Below are 12,966 nucleotides of genomic sequence, written 5' to 3' on the forward strand. Positions count from 1 at the left end.
GTTTTATGAAATGTTTTTCCTTTTTTCTTCCTTTTCTTTCTTCCCTATTTCTGTCCGTTGCAACTGCCGGGCTTGGGTGATGGCCAGCCACGTTAGCACTGGCCATGCCGCGTAAGACGGTCGGCACTAACTAGATCGTCACGTCAACTATTTTCGATTAAAATTGGCCGGAATGATTATATTGGCAAATCGTTAAAGTTTTAGAACTAAATTGTTAAAAAATTGAAAAGTTTAGATCTTAATTGGTATCCGTACAATATGTTTTGGATTTTTTATAATTATTCCGACCTCAAATTATCTTGAGTAATGAATATTTCTCTGGTTATTTTCCAATCCACGTGTTCCAAAAGACCCAATTTACCATTCCCCCGTATTGGACCCCCGCGAAACCAAACAACATCTCTCTCTCTCCCTACACGTTATTGCTCATATGTCTGCTCCGGCCATGGCCATTTAATGCTTCTGATTACAATCAACCCCAGCTTCAAAAATGCCAACTATTTAGAAGCGACGTACCACCAAGAAGTTCCACACCAGCATTACAAACTTTTGAGGGATAAAAAGTTTTGTGGAGAGAGAGAGAGAGAGAGAGAGAGAAGGGGGGGGGAATGGTGAGGAGACCATGTTGTGAAAAGCAAGGGATGAATAAGGGAGCTTGGTCTGCTGAAGAAGACGAAATCCTCATCAACTATGTCAAGATTCATGGTGAAGGCAAGTGGAGAAGTGTTGCTCAGCATGCTGGTACCGCACTTCTTTAATTTGATGTATATCTATATCCAAATCTTTTTAAGATTTTGAATCTTGGGATTTTGCTTGGAAGGTTTGAATAGATGTGCCAAGAGTTGCAGGCTTAGATGGTTGAACTACTTGAGGCCCGGCATCAAACGGGGCGACATCACCGAGGACGAAGAAGATCTCATCATCCGGCTCCACCGCCTTCTCGGCAACAGGTACGTAAACCCCCTACTCCACTATTAATCATTTGATGCGGCGGACACAATGAATCACGACATCAAGGTTTATATTGCAGTTCTTTATGTGGATCGTATGGTGTAAGATGCAGTGCAATGGACTATCATCTTGAGGTTCTTGTGAACAAATTGAACTGTTCATCCAAGCTTAGAGATTCAGATTGAACTGCTTTGTGCAGTGCTTCATTTGCTGACTCTCTCTATCATATCAGAATCCACATATTTATAGCGCTCCGCCATTTAGCTGCACTCGGTGGTTCTAAATGTCCGGACCGATCTAACATTACTGTCAACCCTTCTCGCTCAAAGAATTGTACGATATGTGTGTAGGATTACTTCAACGTTTTTGTGCATGCTCCGTTCATGTGGTCCCTTGAATTAAACCGCTTAGTGGCTGGGGGAAAACTCGTCCTCCTCATTCATTGTTGCCCTCGTCACTGTCAAGAAGTCTCAACTAACCATCTTCTAAACTCTTCACATATTCCAGATATAATCAAAAGATCAGGTCATGATTATTTTGGTTCCACGTAATTTTCATGCACGCAGGTGGGCATTCATTGCGGGGAGGCTTCCAGGACGAACCGACAATGAAATAAAGAATTACTGGAACACCACCCTCGCCAAGAAGTGCAGATCTTCCTCACTGCCGACTTGTGCGAGAGAATCGAACTGCGAAGAGAAATTTTTGCGCAACCAAAATCACGGGTCGATGAATAATTCCGATCAAGTCGACGCAGACCAGCCATCAGGGGCCGATGTCTGCAGAATTCCTATTCTACCCCAAGAAGAAAAGCACTGTTTGGTGGAGGAAAGCATAGGTTTGATCAGTAACAGCTGCAGCATTGACAATCAAGCCATGTTTTCTTCACCTCTGGGCCAAGCCGAAGGCGATGAGGATCATCTGAGCTTTTTTATGAGCATCGACATCGATGAGAATTTCATAACGGCAGTTACCCGGTCGGACTCACAGCTATTTCCCGGGAATAGAACAGTGCAAGAAAATTATAATTATGACATATTTGGTGGGTTTGACAATGATAATGTCATGTCTTCATCTCCTTCTGATATCACTTCTGATGATCAAGTAGTCAAGGTTGACACTGAGGTGATGCGTGATCAGCAACCGTCGCTACATGTGGAGCTGAAGAAGCCGGCTTCGTTTCTTGATTTGGAAGATGTATGAAGGGTACTCTGATTTGACAAAGAATTAATAAAGAGAAGTAGTTGCAGTGAAGAGTGACTTGTTGGGTCACCTAACTTTCATGTAGGCATTTGTTGCACCCTCAAAATAAATAAATAAGAGCGTAATGGGACCTCAATTGTCCTTGAATTTCTCCACCATATTTTTATGAACTTAGTTTTTGTTCGAATTAAGTCTACCTTCTCTTTTAAAATTTGTTTAACGTGATCTCTACATTGTTTAGATGAACGATAGCAATTGATATGGACACAAAAGAATATTTGACGAGAATATTTATTCAAATAGAGTTAACGATTCGCGCTATCACATTAATTCATGAACGGTTGAGTCGACACTACATCATAAAAAAGAAAAGCATAACATCTAATGTCATTATATAGAAACCATCAAAGCTAACAATTTTGAAAATTCAAGGTACCCAATTGATTCGATTAGACAAAATTTAGTGATGATATCTACATATTTGAAAAGGTCGGAACTAAAAATATTATATTATCCTAAACTGTGAATCATTGCCACTATCCCATATAGTTTGAGGTGCAAAAAGAAAAGTGTATACACAATCGAATTTGCTGCAGTGTCGTAACGAAGCATTTAGTGGACAGAAAAGGTTCGTGCTCAATTCGAGTAGGCCCTCTAGTGGACAGAAAAGGCTCGTGCTCAATTCGAGCCCCGGATCTCAAGCTTGTCCCCCATGGCCTTCTCATTCTCAGTGACCATGGAGAGAGAGAGAGAGATTTGAAGGAAGTTTTTTTTTTTTTTTTTGGTCAGAATTTGAAGGAAGTTTAAAGGTATCGCAATTCGTAAAACAATCCCTTCGTTTCTCACGCAATCAAATGATGTCTCTAATAATGTAGCTCCTTCCACAAGAGATGTGAGATAACCTCAACAATCTTCTCCTCATACATCAGGCCTAAATCGAACTTGCAACAACACGTGAATTTGCAATGTTGGGTGGCCTTTGACCTCTTCTCACTGCAAAAGCTAGCTCAAAGGGTGAGGCTTTCTCTCATACTTATAAACCGATCACTAGCTCCTTTCACAATCAATGTGGGACAACATCAACATGATACTCAGTGTTCGTTAGGATTGGCCGGGTCCAATTGGAGTTATTGATCTCAAAATCTTAAAATTTTCATTTTTGCTGGTGAATAAATATGATTGAATTTGTGGTTACCAAAAAAAAATGATTGAATTTGACTAAAGAAGGAACTTAGGCACCAACTTTCCCAATTGACAATTAATCACAGAATTTTTGCTAAGATATTATCCCTGTGACCACATTATGTTTCCTGAGACTTGGGATCACGCACGTTGTACTATTAAATGCCTAGCATTCCCTATATTTCTAGTGGGGGCCAAAGTCAGGCAATCATTGCTTTAATTTCTTCGAGCTAGTTCAAGCTGGTCACTCATGATTTGAAAAGGGCATGCATCGTGAAAAATCAAAAGCTTTTATTTTATTATAAGCTGCCCAAATGTAGTAAAAGTCTAGTTTTATTTTTCGTATCTAAGTTCAAATCACCGTTCTTGTGCACTCTTCTAGAATTAGTCTAAGATATAAAATCACATGTTTCATTAGTTACTCGCTAGCCCATAAAATGCCCGATGATATAACATAGTAGGGGTGTGCATGGTCCGGGTGGGCGGTTCCCACCCCGGAACCGTGGACCACCCGCTACAGGACCGGTTCCAAAAATTGGAACCGAGAACCGCCCGTCGGTTCCATGAACCCGCCCGAGAACCGGACCGCCGGTCCGGTCCGGTTCTTGGGCGGGTCCATGGAACCGGTCTCAACAAGTTTTCCTAGACAAATAAAAAAAAAAAAATCTGTGGACCAACATCGGATCAACAGAACAAAAGGAAAAGAACATAACTTTTCATACAATTCCTACACTATGATCGATTATATTAACCACATCATCCATAAATCAAGTGGGTACCCATTAATTATTGGGAAAAATGACCAAGGTATTCCAACTACACAAGAGCTTCAGACATGATAACAAAATTTCTTCTTTTTTTAAAAATTTTTTTTGGTCAGATTTTTTTAATTAAAAATTAAAAAAAATAAAATATATTATTATTATATTACCGGTCCGGTCCGGGTGAGCGGGTGGGCAGTTCCACACCAGGAACCGGGAACCGGCCCAAACTGTAACAGCCCGAATTTCGATGTAATTCCGGGATCAATAAAATTGTCAATATTTCGCATTTCATTTTAGTAAGTCTCACCCAGAGCTGATCACTCTCGGGATACTAACCAATAGGGTATGGCTAATTAGAAAGCGGTACGTGGACCAAGGATCCAATCGCGAAGCGGACACCGATCACGAGAAATAATGAGAGAATATTATGAACTAATGTGGATCGATCTTAGGAAAGGTAACGGATTTGGTTTGGCCAAGGCTAACGATGTACAATCGGATTCGCAGGTGATTCTGCATGACCGAGAGTGCACGTGGCCAACCAGTCCTGAACTTAAACCGGACAATCGTGACCTCTAGGACTAGTGATAATTTCTCATTCTCTCAATGATCAGGACCGTCATGACTCGGATAACCCTAGGTCGGTACGCGTAACCTCTAGACAGCCGCCCGTTAGTGAGAGACCCTGAAATTGGAAATCGAGCGAGTTTTGATAACGAAATTGGGCCCGGATTTCGATGTCGATTTTCGATGGCTTAAGAGATTATTTTTTGGAATCTGACGTCATATTATGCTGGCCATGCATATTTTGAGTTAGTACAGTTAAAAATTGGAATTTCGGTCCGGGGGTGAAAAATTACGATTTTGCCCCTCGGGACGCCAGCGTTGATTCTGAGGCCGTCTGAGGTTATTTTTCGTGGCCGACACCATTTTTGGGTGGCCACGCATACCAGGAGTCGTTATGGCCAAAAATTGGAATTTCGACAAAAATTGAGAAAATAATATTATTTTATTCCCGAAACTTCGCAGTCGATTTTCGAGGGCTTAGAAAGTGAATTTCGCGAATCCGACATCATATTATGTTGGCCACGCACATATGGAACTCGTATGTGCGAAAATTGAAATTTCGCCCCGGGACCGGAAAAATGACAATTTTGCCCCTGGGCTATTTTCGGGTCCGAATTTTTGGGATATTTTTGGGATAATTACCAGAGGTTATCAGCTGCATTATTGGCACCAAAGACCTAATTGCCCCTCAATTATTTAAGCCTATCTCTTTAGAACCGTTAGATTATGGGCGTTTTGGTCATTTTTCGCGGATCGGCGACACGTGGCACTTGTGGGCTGATATATTTGACCAACTTGGACTGCTTTCTCTCTCTCCTCACCCTCCCTCACGGCCAGACCACCCCCACCAGCAGATCATCCTCTCTTTCTCTCATTTTCTCTCTCTCTCGGTTTGCCTCGCCGGAGCTCGCCGCCGGCCGCCGGAGCGCCGCCGCCGGCCGCCGTGCCCCGCCGTCGACCACCACAGCCCCCAGCCTCGGCCTTGTCCCTGTCCGACCCATTTCTCTCTCTTTTTCCCTCTCTTTTTCTCTCTTTTTCTCTCCTGGGTTAGCACCGCCGCCGCGTCGGAGCCTCGCCGGAGCTCCGATCGCTGTTCCGTCGCCACCCAGCCATCCAGCCACACTGTACGACGCCGACCGTACCCGCCCCGTACAGTGTCCGTACGGACGGTACTGTAGCGCGTACGGTCGCCGTCCGTACGGCCGTCGCGTCGGCCACCGGCACCTCGCCGGCCACCATTCCCAGCGTGTCCCGTACAGCGGTTACTGTTCACCGCGTCCGTACGGTCACTGTTCACGCCGTCCGTACGCCGTCGCCGGGAATTTCGCTGCCGGTTTTAGTGTTCACCAGTGATCGGCCGCCGTTCCCCGTTGTCGTGACCTTGGATTAGGTGAGTAAAATTCCTAAACCCGGATTAGGACTGATAGTGCATTTTTCTGGACTGGTTTAGGTATTATCGGTGCATTTTTGGACTGGCTTAGGTAATATCAGTGTATATTTCAGACTGGGATGATGACTGATTGGTAGAAATTATTATTGGGAAAATTTAGTGAATTAATGAGAATTATTTGGGGAGATTAATTGGATCAAATGACCAATTTAGGAGCCCATTGGAAATTTACCGGGTATGTCCGGGTTGACTGGTTGTACGTAATTTGTGCTTAATTGTGATTGACTTCGTACTGCCATGTCACATGTCGTGTGGTTGAATTATGTGCAGTGCGATTGGCCAATGATTGGTTTGAAATTAATTGTTGATTTGTGATTCGCACGTTAGGCCGCACGGTATTAATTGGGTCAATTGAGCACGTGTTGTGATATTGAGTGTTTGAATTATATTGGCGCTCATGGTGCATTGCATTGCATAACATGGACACGCATTGTGTATGCCAAGAGTGAGGCATGTGATGAAATTGTGCGAGAATGCGTGCCTGCCATGAGCATGTGATCACCTAAAATACCCTGAAGCATTTTACGCTGGGTTCAGATAATAATTGGTTGTGTGATCATCTAAGGACCTTTGGGTCATGACCTTCGGGTCGATACCGTCCTCATGCACTTTGAAGCAGGACGATGCCCGGTACGTCCGGAAGACGACTATCCTCATGCACTTTGAAGCAGGCTTTGGTTCGTAAGGAGATCAGTGTCGCGTCTCATGCACTTTGAAGCAGACGAGAGACACTGGGCCAAATCGGTTGCTGCGCCTCATGCACTTTGAAGCAGGCTAGACGCACTGGGCCGTGAATGTTATTGACTCGAGTCGTAATAAATAATAAATTGGGCGATTGCCAGTGTGCCAGTGTGGGCCAGTGGGCCGGGAAATATACGTGACATGTCGACGACATTTGCATGCATGAACATGCATGGACTGGCATGCGAGTGTGTGAGACTCGGTGCATGAACATGTGATTGGTGTACGTGTGATAATGTGTGCCACGTACGTGTCGTGATTATTATATATTGAACTGCCTAACCTGTAGGGTCAGAGAATTATTTGATTGTCGTTGTATTGTGATTTAAATATTTATTTCCGGTCAGGAGATTGCATGCTAGCCTAGCCTAGGTTTAGGGGTTGAACTCATTGAGATTCGTCTCACGGTTGTGTAAACCGAAACTTTTCAGACCCCTAGCCGTAAAGATGCCTCCGAGGAGTTGCCAGATGATTCTATCGAGTCGTTCGACCCTGACTGGGAGCCCTAGAGCAGGCCGGTACCATGGGAAGCGAAGACCGTCTCTTTTTTAATAGCATTCATATCCTAGTTAGCCTAACCACCTGTGCCACCTACCCTTTTGATATAGTGGCAGTTAAATACTGATGTTGAGGTTTTTGGAGTTGTACAAATGGATAGTGTAAAAAGGCTTTCACTATAACAGTACAAGTGTATATTCTTGTTTGATGGCTGTTCTACCTTGGTCTCACGTGTGTTGTTTTGTACGGGTGTATATATATATTTATATACGTTGTTTCTGCATGTGACTTATCTCTGATTGGGCGTTGGGTCGGCGACGTATCCTGGGAGCGTTGCATCACAAACGACCGGAGATGGGATGCTCGCGCTTCGTGGGGTACGGGGCGTGACACAAACAATACCGGTTCCAAAAAATTGGAACCGGGAACCGGACCGGTTCCCTTGGGAACCACCGGTTCCTGTCCGGTTCTGGGCGGTCCGGGCAGGTCCCGGTTCTTTTGCACACCCCTATAACATAGGGCCAAGTTTTCCTACAACCATGTAAAACGTGGGTAATGTTCATAACTTGTAACCCATTAATAAATAGTATGGTCAATCTACTTAAAAGGTGATGTTCAAACTTAATCTAGGTTGTAGGTAAACGTGCCACATTTTGATTTGTTTACTTGAAAGTAGATGGTTTAACTTAAATAGACCGTGGAATTAGTCCCACCTTCAGAGAGATTAATTTAGTCCTAATTACATACACACTTTATCAGTTACGCACATCATGTTAATATTAGTGGTGACATGGGTGGTCTTTGGACTTTTTTTCTTTTCAATCTAATTTCTGAACTTTCAAAATCTGCTTCATTCTAACCTTTTGTCAGGTGTATAACCACGTCATATTCACTTTTTCTTACATGAATTGCCATGTCAACGTTTGTTTGGCCAAAATAATGATATGGATTGCCATATCGCTTTCCCAAATCGAGCAAATCTTTGTTTTCCTTTTTTCCTTTCTTTATATTCCAAAATAATGAGAGAGAAAGAGAGATATCACGTAGAAGCCACATGTAAGCCACGCGAACCCCAATGCAACAAATCAAAGGTCAAATTAACATAAATTATGGAAACATCAGCTAACATTATTTGAAATTTTAACGGAAGGACAACATTGAGAAAATAGCATAAGATTGCCGCATTTTATAGGCTTAGAATATGAAAATGCAATCATAGTGATATATATTTTTTGGTCGCTCAATCATAGTGATATGAAAGGCCTCTTTGTTTGACTAAATTTTTTTTCCCTTTTGATAAGCAAATAACTATTTTCCACTCGTGCGCTTTTAAAAATTAAGACTCAAACCACCAAAAGGTCTATTTCTCCTAATCCCAAGAGGGTTAAAAAGGCGACCCATGATTACCATTGCCTTAATTTCTCGTTGGAAAAATTTTAAATAAGAGCCTGAAGTGCCCTCATTTTCTCAAGTAAGGGTCTGAAGTGGACTTTGTGTCAAATAAGGACTTGAAGTGCCATCATTTTCTCAAATAAGGACCCGAGGTGAATTTTGTGACAAATAAGGTCCTGAAGTGGCTATTTCTGTTTCAAAGAAGGGCCAAACTTTCTGAATGGTGGGGGCATTTACGTCTTTTAAATTTTTTTGAATATTTTCCTTTCTTCTTTCTTCTTTTTCTGGTTTCTATTTGTTCTTTGCCTGTGGTCGGCCCAACCACCGGCGAAACTCGGGAAGGGCTAGGATCTAGTGAGGGCCACCCCCGCTGGCAACAAGTGAGGGACGACCTTGCTGACCACGGGCGAGCCGCCCCTCACCAAAGCTGGGCGAGGGCCATCCTTGCCGGCAACAGGCGAGGGACGGCCTCACCTCGGCGAGGTGACCATTGCCCTGGGCAAGGCCGCCCTCGAAAGCCATAGGCGAGGGCCGGCCTTGCCTAGGCAACGGGTGGCCGGCGAGACCCTCGCTCAGGTGAGGTCGACCCTCACCTGTGGGCTTTTGAGAGCTGCTTCGCCCAGGGCGAGGGTCGCCTCGCCCAAGCGAGGTCGTCCCTCGCCTGTTGCCAGCCAGGGCGGCCCTCGCCATATCGGGCGAGAGCGACACTTGCTAGATCGGGCAAGGGCGACCCTCGCCCAGCCCTTCCCGGGTTGAAAATGCCCCCACCATTCAGCAAAACATAGAGAACATCAGAAAAGGAAAAAAAGAAAAGAAAGGAAAAAAGAAAATAATTAAAATTATTTTTGGATGAAAATGCCCTTGACCTCGCCGGTCGCCAATCGGAATATTTTGCCATCCGATGACCGGCGAAGTCAAGCCTTTATCCGAAACTCTCATAATCACTTCAGGCCCTTATTTAAGACCGACACGCCACTTTAGGTCCTTATTTGACACAAAATCCATTTCAGATTTTTATTTAAGAAAATGAGGGTACTTCAAGCTTTTATTTGAAATTTTTCCTTTTTTGCTTATGCTTTTCGTCACAGCATGATCAAGACTTGGGTTTTATTAATTAATACTGAACAACTCGAGTTAAAGCTATCAAAAGCTATGATAACATTACTTTCAAACTTTTTTGAAAATGAAATTATATCTTTTAAATAATTTAGAGGTTCGAAAACAGACACCTAACAATTTAGAGGTAAAATAATAACAATAAAATCGACGCGTTTTGGTTAGTTGAAAGGACGTAAAGACTTGTGAAAAGTCAAAACATTAAAAAGACAAGCTATATTTCACTGGTATCTGTCGAAGATATAGCTCAAAATAAGGTCCAATGCCTCTGGATCATTGACTGGAAGAGAAGAACACGGAGGAAATGACAACATCACCAGAAAGATCGTGGCCAACTTAGCATGTCAGTCTTAATGTCCTTATTTTATTAATACGTATCTATTTATGGGACGTGAACGTTTGTGGAACCTGACGATTGACAATGATTACGGTTCAGTTGAGTGCTACGTGCCCAAGAAATGAACCACATTCTGCACTGTTCCTTGAAATCTGTGTGAGTGAATCAATGCCTTCTGTGGAAATTTCTTCGGAGGCAGCTGACCATCCAGAGTCCCATTCATACTGCAAACCCTTGATTTTTAAGACAATTTAGTTTCACTGAAAAGTGCTCTGGACAGAGAAGAATTCCCCCACTGTTAGGATGCTAACTTTAGTACTTCTATCCATAATAAGCAAATCCAAGAACCTTAACATGGGTCCATTGTGTTCGAGCTCTTCGTATGAACTCATCCCTTCCCTTTGGTAATATATATTTTAGGGTTCAACTGCAGTATATGACAGATGACAAACCATACATTCTTCAAATCTCCAAAAGACAAATCATACTACTCCATAACTTCTTCTTTTCTGTGGAATAAGAAAGGGAAAAGAAACTCAACCCACCTAATCTTCTCTTTCCTCACTCGTCACATATTATTTTATTCCTAAAGTCTGCCCCGTCGACTGTGCATGGTCGTTTAATGCAGCTGTGAGCCCAAACCAAGACAAACCACTTTTATAAATTTCGAGCTCTTTAGAAGCAAACTACTCATGAAAAAAGTTCCGCACCCCGTGTGTGATTTCTCTCTGTGCGTTATTAGAATTGTATTGAGGGAAAACAATAGTAGTATAGCACCAAAAGTTTCTGGAGAGAGAGACCAAGGAAAGAAAAAGGAAATGGTGAGAAGTCCATGTTGTGCTAAGGTAGGGATCAACAAGGGAGCTTGGTCTTCCCAAGAGGATGAAATCCTCATCAACTATGTCAAGATTCATGGAGAAGGCTAGGGAGAGAAGTTGCCCAGAATGCAGGTACTCTGATAAATCACATGATACGTTTGAGGTTGTTCAATCGATGACTTCCACAAGTGAAAGCATAACAGTTCGTGTAGTGCCCGGGTTTTATTCGTCTTTCATGGTCTTTCTTTTTCCTTTTGCTTTTGTTGGTCGAAAAGGTTTGAACAGATGCGCCAAGAGCTGCAGGCTTAGGTGGTTGAACTACTTAAGGCCCGGCATCAAACGAGGTGACATAACCAAGGATGAAGAAGATCTCATTATTAGACTCCACCGGCTTCTCGGCAACAGGTACAACTTCGAATCTTGCATGTTCATGTGGAAAACAATAAATATTGAAGACTATCATTTGTATGCTTGTTCGGCTAGTTGACGTGATCAAGTTGATTATCTAATCGTGGTTAGTATCCAAAGACGCCTCTGCAAATGTAGGATTTCTATCATGGTGCACTCATTCTAGACAATAATTTCACGATAATGCGAAGTTTATTATATGTTATATGTAGGACTTCAATTATATATACTCGTGATTCATTAGGATCCATCCACGCTCAAGATAACAACTTATAAGTTGTATAATGTAAAAGTATTATAAAGCAAATGCATGCACATCATCCTCCAAGGAAGTTCATCAGGGTTGGGTGCTTTTTTGTGATCGATCCGATCCACCATGATATCCCACGATCGGGGATCTTGCAGGGTCGTTGAGCAAGGGTGGATCCGGTTATTATTGCCTTCTTGACCGAACTCATGCACTAATTAATTTGCTCATGTATACAAGCTGCATGAGATACGGCTGTTGGTGAAGATTCTTTGATTAATTATGTCCATACGTGTTGTGCATGTTTCATGTGGTCCACCGACATTAAACCTCTTCTAGCTAGCTGAATGTATTAACATATCATTCAAGTCCCTCTCTGCAGTCCTGCCGCCGAACTTATTTTCTATAAGCTGACGATCATGATCTAATGAGAAGAGATTAATTAAGCTTGCGGTCTTTACCAGAGTAATTTTTTTCGTGCGAGGGCAGGTGGGCCTTAATAGCAGGGAGGCTTCCTGGACGAACGGACAATGAAATAAAGAACTCCTGGAATGCCAATCTGGCCAAACAGTTTGGATCTTTTCCGTCACCATCGACATGCGCGAGGAAATTCGATCAAGACCCGGGAATTAAGAAAAATCAAAATCACAGGACGATGAATCATTCTCTGGTTAACCCAATTGAGCCATTGGGTCTATGTGGAATTCCCGTTTTCCAAGAAGAAGAAAAGCCTTCACCAGTGAACGAAAGCATGGGCTGCATAAACAATGGAGGCAATGATCATCTTCAAGACATGTTCTCTTCACTTCTGGTTAGAGAAGACGATGACGATCTAAGCTTCTTGATGAGCATTGATACAGATTTTGGACAGGGAACTACGGACTTCGATTCGCAGTTGTTTCGGGGCGATCAAGCTGCAGTTCGTCAAGAAAATAACAATGTCGGAATCATCGTTAGTGGAGTCGATTGCAACGATGTCATCTCTTCATCATCTCCATGTGGATATTCTTCATCACGCTCATCAGGACATGATCAAGTCAAGGTTGAGAGCGGTTTGATGAGTGGCCAGATGCCGTCGCTGCACGGGGAGCTGAAGAAACTGGCTTCCTTCCTTGATTTGGAAGATGACTGGACGGAACCCTGAGACTTTCCTTTTCTTGGAAAAAATATATAAGCAAGTTAGCAATTAGGACCGACCAAATAATTTCTTTAGATTGCAATCTTAATTGGGTAAAATTTATTTCATGTGATGTTCTTTCTGTTCCAATAATATGGTCAAATGGGCTGGTCGG

At 42.9% G+C, this 12,966-nt stretch overlaps 1 protein-coding gene and 1 pseudogene across 2 annotated transcripts; both read left to right on the top strand.

The window, feature by feature from the left end:
* The first annotated feature begins 422 nt into the window (after window positions 1-422).
* On the top strand, window positions 423-2,324 carry LOC115691019 (transcription factor MYB13-like). 2 transcript variants are annotated; one of them, XM_030617552.2, is made up of 3 exons: window positions 423-741; window positions 821-950; window positions 1,518-2,324. In XM_030617552.2, exons 1-3 carry the CDS (start codon window positions 609-611, stop codon window positions 2,152-2,154), a joined length of 900 nt encoding a protein of 299 aa, XP_030473412.2. In that variant the 5' UTR covers window positions 423-608; the 3' UTR covers window positions 2,155-2,324. The 2 variants fall into 2 exon arrangements, with proteins under 2 accessions (XP_030473412.2, XP_056176590.1); XM_056320615.1 differs by having other exon boundaries at window positions 604-764; window positions 849-950.
* An 8,644-nt stretch (window positions 2,325-10,968) lies between these two features.
* LOC115691053 (transcription factor WER-like) lies at window positions 10,969-12,918 on the top strand (annotated as a pseudogene).
* Window positions 12,919-12,966: the final 48 nt, after the last annotated feature.

This window comes from Syzygium oleosum, unplaced genomic scaffold (genome assembly GCF_021117445.2).
Source record: "Syzygium oleosum isolate NSW1041296 unplaced genomic scaffold, Sole_v2.1 Sole_v2.20, whole genome shotgun sequence".
Classification (NCBI taxonomy): Eukaryota; Viridiplantae; Streptophyta; class Magnoliopsida; order Myrtales; family Myrtaceae; genus Syzygium; species Syzygium oleosum.